This window comes from Lissotriton vulgaris, chromosome 1_2, assembly GCF_964263255.1.
Source record: "Lissotriton vulgaris chromosome 1_2, aLisVul1.2, whole genome shotgun sequence".
NCBI classification, from domain to species: domain Eukaryota; kingdom Metazoa; phylum Chordata; class Amphibia; order Caudata; family Salamandridae; genus Lissotriton; species Lissotriton vulgaris.
Window position 1 is genome coordinate 115,657,409 of NC_141686.1, and position 15,514 is coordinate 115,672,922.

General features: G+C 44.2%; 1 protein-coding gene across 4 annotated transcripts in view; it reads left to right on the plus strand.

The window, feature by feature from the left end:
• The window catches only part of SVOPL (SVOP like), a 671,022-nt gene that overhangs the window by 150,843 nt on the left and 504,665 nt on the right, over positions 1–15,514 (plus strand). For all 4 annotated transcript variants that reach the window (XM_086952960.1, XM_086952958.1, XM_086952961.1 and 1 more), the window contains 2 exons: positions 4,927–5,062; positions 7,626–7,717. In XM_086952960.1, coding sequence (XP_086809086.1) covers positions 4,984–5,062; positions 7,626–7,717 — 171 coding nt within the window. In that variant the 5' untranslated portion in view covers positions 4,927–4,983. The remainder of the gene's footprint in view (positions 1–4,926; positions 5,063–7,625; positions 7,718–15,514) is intronic.

Sequence of the window (15,514 nt, forward strand, 5' to 3'; positions counted from 1 at the left end):
ACCAGCGGCGGGTGGGATCAGTGTGCATGCCACTCAGCAGTCTCACTGCAGAGGCACCTCTGCGAGCCGCACAAGTCTCTGGTGAGTTGTCACAGGAGCGGGTACTTTTGGCATGGCACCGCTTCCGGGCTCCAGTGGCTGTGCGGCACAGGCGAGCCTTGCGGGTTTGGTGAGCCCTGTGTCTGTCTGTCAGTCACTCTGGTGCCTCCACATGTGAAAGTGGTTGGAAGTCCTCTTCTCCAGGTGTGGGGTTCGGATGAAAATGGCAGAAGCATACATGCCAATAGACCCGATTCAGGCGGGAGACTACCAATTGTTCAAGCTAAAAATGGCTTTATTTTAGGCGTCTTCCGCCTGAAATTGCATTTTTGACAATAGAACTCAATGGGGAATTTTCATTCTCCCGATTTTTTATTTTAAATCTCCCACTTCCCTGTCCTAAAATGTTGGTATGTATGCACTTCTTGGCGCAACGTTGGGGTATATTGGCAGTAGTCTGATTGGGTGTTGAGTTCTTGAGCATCATAGCTGCAGGCACTAACCTCGGCCTGAGATGCCTTGATGTGAAAGCCTCGGTCTATTGAGTAGTGCTTCCACACGGCACTCTTAGAGGCAGTGTCAAGTGTGCTTATGCTACTAACTGGGGGTACCTTGAAGGGTTCCGCAGATTTGCAGTCTTGACTTCTCGGCTGTCTGGTGAGGCGTAAGGGAGGCACGGCGCAGAGAATATCTCTTTATTTCTCCTCCTTTTTCCCTTTTCTATGTGTGCTTATTCTTCAGCACACATAGGAAGAGGAAAAAGCCTCTTGTGATTGTTTTTGTGCAGAAAGGTTTCCCTTCCTGCACAAAAACAATCATCCATGCAACCCAGGCACCCTTCCACCATGGTGCATAGGTGCCTGCTTTGGTGCATGGCAGCCTATTGTGCGCCAACGCAGGGGAAAAGGACAGGAATGCGCCGTAAATGATAGATACGGTACATTACTGCCCTTTTCTTTTGCCTTAGGGCAGCTGAGCAGGAAGGCCTGCAGTGCTGCCCTACGGCAAAACCTCATAAATGAGGGCCCTCAATTGGCAGATATATTTAGACTTCTTTAATTTAATTTAATTTAAAGGAGCTTGTAAAGCGCCTGGTGACGCCTCCCGGCGTGTCCCCGCGCTGTGGAGAGAATGTGAGAAAGGTGTAGAGGAAACCCATCACCGAGTAAAGAGGCATGTTTTCAATTTCTTCCTAAACAGGACTTCATTATTCTCCATCCTGATTTCCTGGCGGCTAAAGTTCGGAAGGATCTGCCTCCCATTCTAGCTTTTTTGGGGCACGTGGTTCTCAGCAGACTCATGCCTTTAGATCTGAGCGATCTGCTAGGTTCATAGACAGAAGCCAAGTCCGCCATGTAAGCCGGTGCTCTGTGATGAATTATTTTATGGCACCAGAGCATAGCTTTGAAATCAATCCTCTTCCTGATAGGCAGCCAGTGAAGGGCTACGAGGGAGGGGCGTGATGGAGCTCGGCGAGGGAGCCTTAGGACCAGGCGAGCTGCCGAATTCTGTAGCACCTGTAGCTTTTTAATATTTTTCTCAGATGTGCCCAAGAGCAGCACGTTTCCGTAATCAATACGGGACGTTATCAGTGCTTGCGCCATGGTACGCCTGGAATTGATGGGTAGCAGGTCTAGGGTGCGATTCAGAGTTTTCATCACCCCAAAGCATTTGCCCACAGTTTTTCTTATGTGGCTATCAAAGGACAGTTTATTGTCCACCCACACACCCAGATTCTTCGCCTCACGAGAGGGGGAGGGCAAAGGACCAAGGCAGCTGGGCCACCACTCAGTCGTCCATTTAGCCTCATTGCCTCCCATGATGAGGACCTCTGTCTTAGTCCCGTTAAGTTTCAGACAGTGGTCGTTCATCCATGTGGCAAGTTTAGTCATGCAGGCATTGAAATTATCAGCTTCCTTGGAAGGGGCTTGGGTCAGAGATATTAGAAGTTGCGTGTCGTCGGCGTAGGAGACAAGCTCCACGCCGAACGACTGCACTACCTCTGCCAGAGGGGCCATGTATAGATTAAACAGGGTGGGACTCAGGGCCGAGCCCTGAGGGACCCCCTGCTCAAGCCTCACCCTATCGGAGAGAAAACTCCCCCTTTGGACTTGAAAGCTTCTGTTAAGCAAAAAAGCCTTCAGCCATCCCAGTGCCTTATCGGTGACTCCCGCTTTATTTAGACACTGTAGCAAGATGGAGTGTGCTACAGTGTCAAAGGCGGCACTGAGATCAAGCATGATGAGGGCCATTGTCTTTCCCTCATCTGCTCCCTCACGTAGGGTTTCTGTGGCCCTCAGGAGAGCTGTCTCCGTTGAGAAACCTGATCTGAAACCCGACTGGGATTTATGGAGAACATTGTGGGTCTCAAAATGTTCTATCAGTTGGGTGTTAGCGATTTTCTCCGCCAACTTGGCCACATACGGTAGCAGGGATATGGGTCGTAAATTATCCATTACGTCCAGACTGATGTTGGGCTTTTTCTTAATGGGGAGCACTATTGCCTGTTTCCATTCCTCCGGGAGACAAGAGGTTGAAAAAGACGTTAGTAATAGGTGCCTCAGGTGAGGTTCCAGTACTGAAAAAGCTTCAGCAAAAATTTTTGGTGGAGCCGGGTCTCGGGGCGATCCTGATTTGATCTTGTTACACATCTTGGACAGCGTCTCCTGGGAGGGAACTTCAAAAGCTTTGAGACAGACCGGTGTGTTTACAATATTCTCATTTTCAGCAAAATCTGCGGCCGGGGCTCCCTGTTTAGAGAAGCTGGTATAGATTTTGCTAATTTTACCAGCAAAATACTGAGCAATGTTATTGCAAGCTTCCACTGAATCATTTTGGGTGGACGAAGACATCTCCACTATGGATATCTCCTTATATATTTGAAACAGTTCCCTAGAGGAAACCATAATGACTGCTTGCACCGTAGCACATGTTTGGGAAAGGCAGCCACACTAGCACAAACTTCAGGTGTGAGAAGTGTTTGTAAAAATAAGAAAGATTAAATTCCCCTAAGAAGTGAGATAAAAACCTTTCTAGTGTACGTACAGTAAAACTCAGAGAAGAATACAAAATGCACCAATGTTTGCAAGGAACACTCATCGCAGGGACATACCAAAATAGATTTTGGGTCAAATCTGGCCCATCCTAAATCTGGTTAAAAGTACCCGGTCGCTGGCTTTTGGAACCATTACCAGATACGGCTCCAACGCAGAAGTGGTTTGTACCAACAGATACTCTCTATTGGAAAGCTTCTTCAGCTCGGACAATTCTCTGTCCCTTCTTCTAACTTCGATAAAGGTGGATTCAAGCCCGCTTTTATTCCTCGCAGAAATATCAGCTGGCAAGAAAAAGATGTTTTAGGTTTACCTAGCTTGCTATTGATGTCCCTAAAATACCTGAGCCATGGAATATGGAGGCCCTTACCACACGAAAGACAATCCCAAATGATCTCCTTGTTCAGGAAAGCCTACGGATTTCGCCTTATGGAACACCCTAGCATGTGTATTTGTAAAACGCACTTTCATCGGGGCATCTTGGCGCTGAATAACAGATGTTTATTGTTATCCAACTAAATGGTACTAATTTTATCAACCTCAGATAGATGAAAGGCTGAGTGGACCCAAAAGGATTTCAACCTGTGACCATGAGGTTGAACACAGGTCCCTGCAGTGGATGCATTAGTCCACTGAGTCACCAGACCGGGCATATTAATGCCGTCTACTACATACGGTAGACTGAGGGCCCGATTCACAGAATGAACTTAAGACTCAATCCTAAACTTACTACTATTTTGGTATTCACAGAATGCACTTACTACTTTTGGCATTCACAGAAGTTAGGATTTTGTCTTGAGTTTGTCTTAAGACAAACTTAAGACAGACTTAAGACAGACTTAAGACAGACTTAAGACAGACTTAAGACAGATTTAAGACAGACTAAAGACAGACTTAAGACAGACTTAGACAAAATCCTAACTTTATTCTGTCTTAAGTCTGTCTTAAGTCTGTCTTAAGTTTGTCGTAAGACAAACTTAAGACAAAATCCTAACTTCTGTGAATACCAAAAGTAGTAAGTTCATTCTGTGAATACCAAAAGTAGTAAGTGCATTCTGTGAATACCAAAATAGCAGTAAGTTTAGGATTGAGTCTTAAGTTTATTCTGTGAATCAGGCTCTGAGTTTCTCATGTAGTATGTTGGTGACCCAGGCAACACGCAAAGAAGATGCTTACGAATCCTATTTTCCTCGTCCTGCAAATTTTGGGCAGATTTGTACCTGCACAAACCAGAACCATAAGTGATGATAGGCACCCACATCCCTTTATAAATCTCAACGAGGAGAGCTATTGTTTTTTTTCCTAATTTGGATGCCAGGCTAAATAGATAGTCGATCAAATTGCAGAACTTAAGATTTCTCTGTTTCAGAGACCTTGTGAGTGAAACGTAACCTCCAGGTATAAGAATTCATGAGTTCTTCCAATAGGGGTTCCCTGAAGTGCAAAACAACCCAATTTCAGGTTCTTTGAGCTGCAAGGCATGACAGACGTTTTGGCTAAATTCGCGTCCAAGTCCAGACCATCCATAAAGCCAACAAACGAATCCAACAAAAGCTGAAGCCCATTAGGTGTTCTTGATATTTAGACAGCATCATCAGCATATAAAAGAACTGGGGCGCTCCGACCGTTTACGATCGTCATGTCCTTGCTCGCACTGGACAACCTAACCTTAATCTCTTGGACCCTTTTAGATTACATAAGGTTACAATTTTTGCACCATATCCCAGGCCCCTCTGTTTTCTTACAATTATGATTGTCTTCCTCCTGTCATTTTCGTTTGCTAAGATACTTCTCACTAATGGGTGTCCTTCTTTTCTTTATGTTCTTCTAATAGGCATTGCAAAACATTACTGGATGAAAGTAGCTTGTTGAGAAGAGTCCCAGAAGCAAGATGGTGTCCCGACAGCAAGGGAAAATTAACACTATCTGCCTTGACGACCTGAATCCGGTGACCATAGACCCGCCCAGTGGTATGTTGGTTTTTCACATGAGCAAATTGTTGTTTTCTTTGTAGATTTTACTGTGTAGCTATACAATGTGTCTATTAATCATACCCATATACAAAGAGGCACAGCAGTTTCAAATGTTTGGTGTATAGTGACATAGTATCCAAAGGGGAATCTCACTACCTCCAAAAGGATGGGGCCCAGATTTACGAAAATGTCAGACAAAGCAACATAGCAAGACATCGGGTTGTGCTGAGTGACAGGGAGAGAGCAGAAATGGGCCATTTCTACTAAGGTATGGCCCATTCCTGCTCTTTTCCTGTGTTGGCGCACTATATGCTACCAAGCGCCAATGAGGGCATCCTTGCACCACGGTGCAAGAGTGCCTGCAGTACAGGTAGGATTGTTTTTTGTGCAGAAAAGGACACCTTCCTGCACAAAAACAATACTCAGGCATTTTCCTCTTTCCATGTGTGCTGCAGAAAGCAGCACACATGGAAAGAGGAAATAACTTAGGGAAATAAACATATTTCACCTTGTTACACCTCTGCCGGGAAGGCGTACCATTTTGACACATTCCCAAGTTCATTAGGCTTAGTACATCTGGTAATGAGCCAAAACCATGAGTGGATGCAACAGACTACCCACGCTTCACCCAGGGAATGCTTTCCCAATGAAGAGTAGTGCGTGCAAAGCAGCTCCAGATTTACCAAGCCATGTGAGGTGGCTGTGCGTGCCTTAGTAAATCTGACTTAAGGACTTGCGCTGCCTTGCGTCACCTGGCGTGATGCCAGGGCAACGCAAGCCCTTGATAAATCGCGAGCCTTAGTACTTAGAATTGCCACCTCCATCAATATAAAGACATGAATGTCTTTGTATAAGAGCTAGCATGCTGATAGAGGTATCACCTTTGTCTTAAAGGGTTAAAATATTGTATAGTACAATTTTCCAAAATGGAAAGGCGCACACTAAAATGTAAATATAATTTAAAACATCTCCTTAAGAGCATTATTTAATGGACTTATTCTACATTTGAAGTGAATGATAGGGGTGCTCGTTGCTAAGCTAGATAATGGAGGAGGTAGGTACCCTTTGTGTGGAAACATGTATAAGCACATAACTGTTGACAGTTCCATTTCCTTGGGGTTGCTGACTCCTGGATGTATTTGGTTTCCACGGCAGGAACTTGGGCTCTCTGCATACTCCTGGTTAGGTAAGGACATTCACTTTCAGTGGTCATACCATATATGTGTCAAGACTATGAGGGAGAGGATCTTGCTGTTAACTCTTAACTTTGCATTGGGCGAGAGGGTACCACAAATGAACAAGACAAATTGTAGTATGGTAAAGGCCGCTTTAATGACGCCTGTGCAATAACAGACAGCTATCCGTAGACAAACCGCCTTACAAACTACTGGCCTCACTATGCATCAAACATCCTAACACTTCCCTATCCCTCCACCCCTAACTGCCCCCAACCTTTCGCCACCATTTGCACTACCTTAAGCTAAATCCTAGCCTACCTAGCAATATTACTAGCAACTCACTGTAACCTTTCCCTTCCTACCGTCAACCCCTGAGAAAACTTGTCAGCAGACCGCAAACGCACCTGCTCAGCGACAAACCCCGTACATTCTCACCCTGGATGCACCTGTTTCACATTGGCCCCCCCTCCAAAACTACGCCACCCCTCCCCATAGTATAGGGGTGGGGAAACAAATGTGTATCCTGTCCCCCTTTGGGCCACCAGCCACCATGCGGCCACAACACAAAATGGTGGCCAGTAGTCCAAAGCGCCCAGTCCTATCCCTACCTGCCGCTCAAAAACCTACCACAACCGCCTAATCTGTCTCCTTCTCCTCACTTATGGCCGTACCACCCACCAAATAGCCCAGAGGGGAGATTTTCTACGTCCCCCCCACTCCACCCAATGCCCAGTCCCAATGTAATTTGCTCACAATGCGTCACCTAGACCAAAGCAATCGCTGCTTTGGATTCCTCCTGCAGGCAATGCAATCACTCTGATTAAACATAAAATTCTTTACTTTCTAAGTTTTATGGATGAAAAGCAACAGTGTCGTTTGGTAATCGTGCTCTGGTTCTAAACCTAACACTCCCCTCTTTGCCATTATTATTGGACAGCCAATGGCATAGCTTCTCCCTAATAAGATTAACACAGTTTTGGTTTACACTCCAACCTAAGGGTTTACCAAATAGTCCCATTTCAAAACCTAAATAACAATCATGGTAAGACAAATTGAGTTTTGAGGTGTATCTAACTAATGGTTTTAATGGCTTAGGTTACATGCGGTGGGAATATTTGGAAAGGACCCATCATGATGATTTTCCTTTGCAAGATCTTCAGATAGTTTGAGTTCTGTTAATTACTCTTTTACCATAAATTTCAGGATGTGAACCCCTGTAATCCTCCCTTTCAGTTCTTCACTGTTTTACAGCCCTAAATTGGGGATACAGATCATATTGTTTGATTGAAAGTATACCCCAGAGATTGAAGGCTAGCATTGATTTCTGTAGCAGTAGGACTACCATGTCAACTCTCACCCTCTCTTCTGTGCTTTACTTCTAGAGAAAAAGACGTACTCCATTGAGGATGCCGTGGAGACCATTGGATTCGGGCGGTTCCATATCATGCTCTTCATGATCATGGGCAGCACCGGGGTATGCATCACTCCTACATATAATGCAGATTCATCTCCTATGGCATGCTGTAAAGGTCAGAAGGGTCCTTCCTTATAGGGCTGGCCGGTTTAATGGTGTAATAAGATGTAGGCTGCACTTTGGTATACACAGCTGTAAAGATGTGCTTGTCTGACCATACAATAAACTTAGACAAGTTTGGGGAACCCCAGGGTGACAAGTTGCGCTATATAAGCCTTGATGATTGATTGAGATAAATGTTAGCATAGTTGCCAATATTTGGAAAAAAATTCCAAGAACACTTTGCCGCACACCTATCAATTACTTACTTGGAAATGTACCACTCCCACTGCCCCAAAGCACGGCCTACACTGTCCAACCCACATAATTTGCATAATTTAACTCTGCCTTCTTATAATAAGGCAGATTATGGGGTCTACTCAATTACTGCAGGTAATTGAAACCGGAATTTCAAACTTAAGGCCAAAGTAGCTGAGTTGGAAAAATTCTCCCATTCAGCTGCATTGGATAATTTTTCCAACTCTGCTACTTTGGCCTAAAGTTTGAAATTCCCATCGCAATTCACTGCAAGGTACTTGGCAAGGCTGGAAGTGCAATTGCCGGGACTGGCCTGGGATATGAATTACCCAGGACAGTCTCCAACTTGCCAGGACTTACCTAACAAAATGGGACAGTTGGCAGCTATCCATTAGACAGATCCATCTAACATTCACACTTTATAATGCACCTCTGAGCTCCTTCAACTAGTGTCATCAATGCACAATGGTCATTACAGACCAGTGATCGTCTTGGGGGGCAGGGATCCTTCTCAATTCCCCCTTGGTCTACTTACAGAGCCTGCCAGAGTGGGCCGCGCGGATGGACTCCATAGTTAATCGTATTAAAGTGGCCATTCAGTGTATAGAAAGAAATCTATTCTATTTACTCAGTCCTGTATCTCTAGATCAGCAATAGGCATACTAAAATATTGCATTTATTGAAGATGTCTGTTGGTGTTTGAGATGTATTGTAACGTCATTCACTGGCTGCCCAATGGAAATGGGCAGTTAAATAAATGAAATTGAAATCCATATTGAAAAGTAAGTGGAGCCATTGTAACCCTAAGAAGGAGGCAGTCTGAAACCACTCTGAGTATTTTAGCCATGTTTGTAGTTGCATGAATGATATGTAAATAAGTAAGGGAAGCTGGTTCCAGCTTCCCAGTTCTAGTACATTTCTACATTTGTAGGAAGAGAAAAAGAAAAAGCATTTAGAATACAATAGGTCTCGCATTTACACAAGTTCGAGCTATTGGCATTGCAAATGACAATTCCTTTTATTTTTGTTTTCGTTTTTTAAACATAAATAAAAGGCATTGTCATTTACAATGCCAATAGCTTAAACTTGCGTAAATGCGAGACCTATTGCATTGCAAATGCTTGTATTAGGATACTTCAGTTGTATATAATATTTTCTAGGTTATATACAAAGTGACAAATGGTTATAACACTTTTTTAATTATTACTTATAACTTTTACATATGCTGCACAACATTCAAAATGCTCTGCAACATATATTAAAACGTTAACAAAGCCAATAGCTCTCTCTAAACACTTATAAGGCCCCAAAGGCGAGACCTATTGGCTATGCCAATGCTTGTTAGCATGTCTCTGACCCCCGCCGCCCACACGCACTGACCAAGTGGCCCCTGTGCTCAAGATCAGTTTTCATACCATTCTGTTCTTTATGGACATCCACCACTGCTTTGAGGGTCAAGGAAAGTCCGGCGACCAACTATGTGTGAATTGGACCATGGACCACTGCTGAGCAGTGACAACAACAAGGTAGAATTCAGAGGAAACCTGCCCTACCACCCATAGACATCTGACGCTCCATACGTCAGTGGACTCTCCCATCTCTGTTAGGTGCTACCAGCTCACTGTTCTGAGAACACCCCTACCCTGAAGCAGTTGAATGAGCACAAATGTATTATTGGCATTAGGAGTTCCCCTTGATTGCTATTACTTCCTAATAGCACTACTTAAGTCGAGCTGGCGCGAGCGTGCACATCAATGTCCTCCTGAGGCTCAGCCGAGAGAGACCACCGTTTTAGGGTATTTCCGTTGTATTTCTGTTGTTTTAAAATATTACTGATTCACTGCTCCCAATGCGACGCTGGTTTTTTAAATTGTATTGCGAAATTTGCACAGTGCTTTAGTGCCAGACTCCCAGGGTCAGCTTCTTAATACGCAACCGCCATCTTGGGAAGGAGGCAGGGTTAGCGCGCTTGTGCTCTCCTAATAGCACTACTTAAGTCGAGCTGGCACGAGTGCGCATCGGACCCGCGCAGCGGGAGCGCTGCTGGCGCACCGAAGGTGCGCCTAAGGCAAGCCCGTCTACACCCGTCCGCGCACAGTGCCAGCCCCCTGCCCGTTCAGATGTAGGGTACTCCAGGTTGGAGCCTTATTCAAGCGGTAAGCTCCACAGTCTTAATACTTTCAAGTACAACCCTGATTGTATATGTATCATGCCCAGCACAGAGCTCCATCGGGGTGTTACAGTATGCCCGGGGTGCAAAACTAAACTACGAGATTGCCTCTTCCAGCGAAAGATAAATGTTCCTAATATACACAAAGCTCTGAAACAGCAATTAGGAACTAAAGAATATAAATGCATCCTTCTTAATGCAAGATCCTTGGTGAAACATAGCATTGACTGCCCCTCTTTAATTGAGGAAGAGGAAATCAGCAGCGCTTTCATCACAGATTCTTGGACGGATCATGCTTCCGGTCCATACTTGGTTAAAGCCACACCACCAGGTTATGTTGTTCATACTCTAAATAGATCTCTTAAGAAGGGAGGTGGGCTAGCAGTGATTTATTTAATGTCACTAAGTACATCTTTTTTTAACTCTTCCATGGAGGAATGCGAAGCTCTGGACTTCTGCTTCCATCGTTCACATCAATACACTTTCAAAGGGACCCTTATCTACAGGCCTCCTGGTCCCAGGAATCGGTTCTTGACTCAAGCTTGCAACCTGCTGGAAAGTGAATTAAGTGCTGACTCCTTTACTATTCTAGGGGACTTCAATTTCCCTTTGGAAATTGATACAGACCCTGATACATGCAGCTTGCTGGACCTTATGAACAGTGTAGAGCTTAAGCAACGAGTCACAGGGGCCACACATAAGGCTGGTCACACATTAGACGGTATTTTTACCAATAACACACGGCTTGAGTTTATAGATCTGCTCCCAGTGGTCTGGTCAAGCCACAAGGCTATGTTGTTCAAAGTAACTTCACCTCACAGGGGTTTTATGAAATCAGCAAATAAACCTTTGTTCATTAAAGCCTGGAACAAGATAAAGGCAAACGAACTACAAGACCTCTTAACCTCATCTCTGCCTTACTTGCCCTGTAATCTTGACGATGCCACGTCCACATATAATAATTTGCTTGAATCAGCTGGCAACAAGCTAACCCCCAAAAATTAATCCGTCCTAAAAGGGCACGACACTCCTCACACTGGTATACCCAGGAACTCAGAGAAAAAAAACTGGCATGCAAGATTATCGAAAGAGCATGGAGGAGGGAATATAATGAGACAGATAAAATTGAGTACAAACTCATTTTAGCACAGTACAAACAGCTGCTAGCTAAAACAAAGCAAGAGTTCTTTGCAAACAAAATTAACCTAGCAAAGAATTGGACTAAGGAACTGTTTAAAACTGTCACTGCTTTAGCACATCCAACCCCCCCCTCCCACCATCGTTGCAAGCCAAGAACTGTGTGATACAATAGCAGAAGTATTTTTTATTTAAGTTGATGCTATCTTTTCTACGCTTACAGACCCCAAGGCAAAGAATAGGCCAAAAGTTGATGTAGACACTAAGCGGACACTCAGCTTCCTGCCTCAATTTGATAAATTTGTCTCAGTAAAGGTTATGCATACTTCAAAAATGATTATGATGGCAAAATCGTGCTCACCATCTGATCCATGCCCATTTTCTACACTGAAATAAGCAGTGGAGCCAGCAGCACTTACTCTAACATCTATTATTAAGGCTATGTTTGAGGAAGGGTATTTCCCAAAAATATGGAAAAGAGCATCTATAATACCCCTTCTGAAGAAACCCAATCAAGATCCCAAGGACTCCAACAATTTCAGACCTATTTCCAGAAATCCACTAACTGAGAAAATAATTGAAAAAACAATGAATAAACAACTTAGTGCATTTCTGGAAGATTCCCAGATATTAGATACGACTCCATATGGATTTTGGGGTGGACACAGTACTGAGTCCGCTCTCCTCAAATCCACTGAGGAAATTAGGACCATATTGGATCAGGGAGGAAGAGCAGCAATGATTATGTTAGACCTCTCAGCAGCCTTCGATACTGTCCGTCAGGAATTACTGATGGACAGGCTGCTGGAGGTTTGGACTCAAGGGGACAGCCTGGAAGCTGCTCAAATCCTTCCTATCCGATAGAGTTCAGACTGTGTCCCTCGGGGAGTTCACAGCAAAACCTTTCACGTTACCGTGCGGAGTTCCACAGGGATCTTCCATTACTCCTACTCTTTTTAATGTGTATGTTTCCCAACTTGCACCCCTGATGGAATCCTTTGGTTTCAATTTAACCTCTTAAGCAGTTGACAACCAATTGTAGTGCCACTGCTACCCTATATGATACAGAAAACGGCAACCCGCTTCCAGGACTGCATGACAGCTGTGGGTGACTGGATGAAAGATTGCCTTAAGCTTAAATCCAGTAAAACGGAGGTGGTTTCGTTTGGCAGCAATCTGGCTTTTTGGTCACTGGCATGGTGGCCGAATACAATGGGCCCCCTTCCGACACAAATTAGATTATGCTGCTCCTTCCCAAAGATAGCCAAAAAACAGTCATTACTGCCTTAGTTATGTCCAAACTGGATTATTGTAATAGTCTCTACCTTAATATCCAGGAAGGGCTTATGAAAAGACTTCAACTACTGCAGAACGCAGTAGCCGGACTGCTCACCAGCACACCCAGACATGCCTCAATCTCAGCTGAGATTAAAAAGCTCCATTGGCTGCCCGTGAAAAAACGTGTATGTTTCAAGGCCCTGTGTTTGGTCCACAAATCCCTCCAAGGATACCGACCCCTTCATCTTAAATTGAATTTCCAGTGTTATGCTCCTAGGAGAACCCTGCGATCTTCAGAAGCAAAACAGGTATCAGTGCCCTATGTAAAGAAATTCAACTGGGGAGGTAGATGTTTTGTTGATGGAGCTGCTAAGGTATGGAATGACCTACCGTTTCATCTTAGATGTATAACAAATCATCTGGATTTCAGGAAGGCCCTGAAGACTTGGCTTTTCCAGTCTAATTAAATATCAACTCTCCCCTCCGCTTAGGCCTTTGTAGGACATTTGCTTTCGGCGCCAGGACACCCTAGGGTAACAGTGCGCTTTAGAAATATCAATAACATTAACATTTAGCACTTGAATATACAGGATGCATGAAGAAGATGTGTCCTAACGGCTAGAGAAGGTCGACCTCGTAGCTGGGGAACACGATTCAAATCTCGGAAGGGACGCTCAACATCCTGTGATTCTAGTCAAATCACTTAATCTCCCCCTGCGTAACAAAATGGATGTGTCCGACTGTAACACAACTGGTGCTCATATAAAGCGCTATGACACTTTCAGGTCGAGTTAGTACTAAACAAAACAAAAATAAATATATATATATGCGGGGCACTCACATTGAGAGTCTGCTGGAATATCGAAGCTCGGGCAGCTCCCACGGTGGGGCGGCTGAGAGGAGGCAGGGGCGGAGGTCGAACGAGTCTGAGGCCCCAGGGCGCCTGGCCTCCTTGTGTGCTCTCCTCAGGCCCTGCTCCGCCCACCTGCTGTGGATGCACAGCAGAATCCTATCCCTCACCACCACCTGCCCCCACATCTGCTTATCTATGAAATCAAAACGTAAAACTTGAAACTGTGAATAATACAGGCCTATTAATGGAGTCTGTGGGGCCGATTCACAGAATTAACTTAAGACTCAATCCTAAACTTACTACTATTTTGCTATTCACAGAATGCTCCTACTACTTTCGGCATTCACAGAATGAATTTACTACTTTTGGTATTCCCAGAAGTTAGGGTTTTGTCTTAAGTTTGTCTTAAGACAAACTTAAGACAGACTTAAGACAAAATCCTAACTTCTGTGAATACCAAAAGTAGTAAGTTCATTCTGTGAATGCCAAAAGTAGTAAGTGCATTCTGTGAATACCAAAATAGTAGTAAGTTTAGGATTGAGTCTTAAGTTCATTCTGTGAATCGGGTCCTGTGTCTGGGACACCTAATAGTCCACACTATAGACCACCACGGGCGGCAGTTTATCTTTAGAGGATGATTTTTTGTGGAACTTTGCCCACTAAATTATTAACAAAACTGATCTTGTGAAATTTCTATGTGGATATTTTTAAGTAGGGTCGAATAAAAGTATTATTTCACACAGACGATTAAAAGGGCCTTATTTAATGGATTGTACTAATGATGGTGGTGGAAGTACGACTGACGTATTCCATTCAGATTTAGGGGCTTATATACAAGCGCCTTTCGCCGCCCTTGCGTCACTTTTAACATGGTGAAAAAGTGACGTGCTGCAAGGGGTTTGTAAATAAGCCCCTTAGTACTTCCCCGAGATTTCGAATTATTTAACTTCACCTCCCAACTTTAAATTCAGGCCCTATAATTTTCTGTTAGTTCCTTCTTTCTTTTTTATTTTATTTTAAACGTTTTATATAGCGCTAACTTAACCCGTAGGTATCAGAGCGCTTTACATACACACAGTAAACAGCATAAGGACATTACCTTACATAGTAGGCTAGGCCAGCAGCAAACCAAAGAAAAAATACAGCATGGGAGATAAATATGTAGTGCAGCGGAGGGGGAGAGAGCAATAAAAAGAAAAAGGTGAGAATGAACATAGTCCTGTCACCCACTATCCTTGAATGTCCGGGGAGAGAGACGACAACATGGATATAGTACTCTAAGTAAGTTGACGTTGGTCATGAAAGTATTTGTTTAGGAGATGGAGTTTGAGGTCCCTTTTGAAACAGGAGAAGGAAGGGTTGCATCTGAGGACTACGGGGAGAGCGTTCCAATCGCTGCCTGTGCGCCTAAACTGTGGAGAAATTCCATGAGAAAAGCGCTTGGCTGTGCGTGTAGATATTTATCTGATTCCACGGGACATGATAGAAGTGACTACCTGCCTCGCATTGGCCACCTCGATCGCCTCCCTGTTGTTTCATATAACACTGAAATGATTAAACCCGTTATCTCTTGAGCTCCATTAATCTCGAAAAACATGTTTTCTACGTCATGCAGTCGAGACCCCTCTACCAACCGAAAAACAGAAATGAACCCAACGGGCACGCGGTTGGTCATTTTTGATGGAGGTATTTCTCTGACTGGGGCATGTTTACATTGACAATGCCTTCTTAAGCCATGACAGCGTTTTAAGTTCTGGCGACAGACGCAAAGCAGGCCACTCAGTTGCGACAGGGCGTCTACAGAAAACCTTCATTTCCAATGGCAGGTCACGTTTAGCATACACGGTGACGCCAGCCAATGGAAATGAGGGGCGGGGCTTAAAGTCCCCTTCTGAAATGTCCTTCATTACAAGAGTTCTCGCAGAGTGTTGGGTTGCAACGCTACACGCAATACCTAAAAACAAATGTAAGGGAAGATGAGGGAGAAGGTATATGCACCTTAATTTTCTTTAGTACTCTTATTTTCGTTCTCGTTTTTTTAAACTTTTAATATTATGGAGAA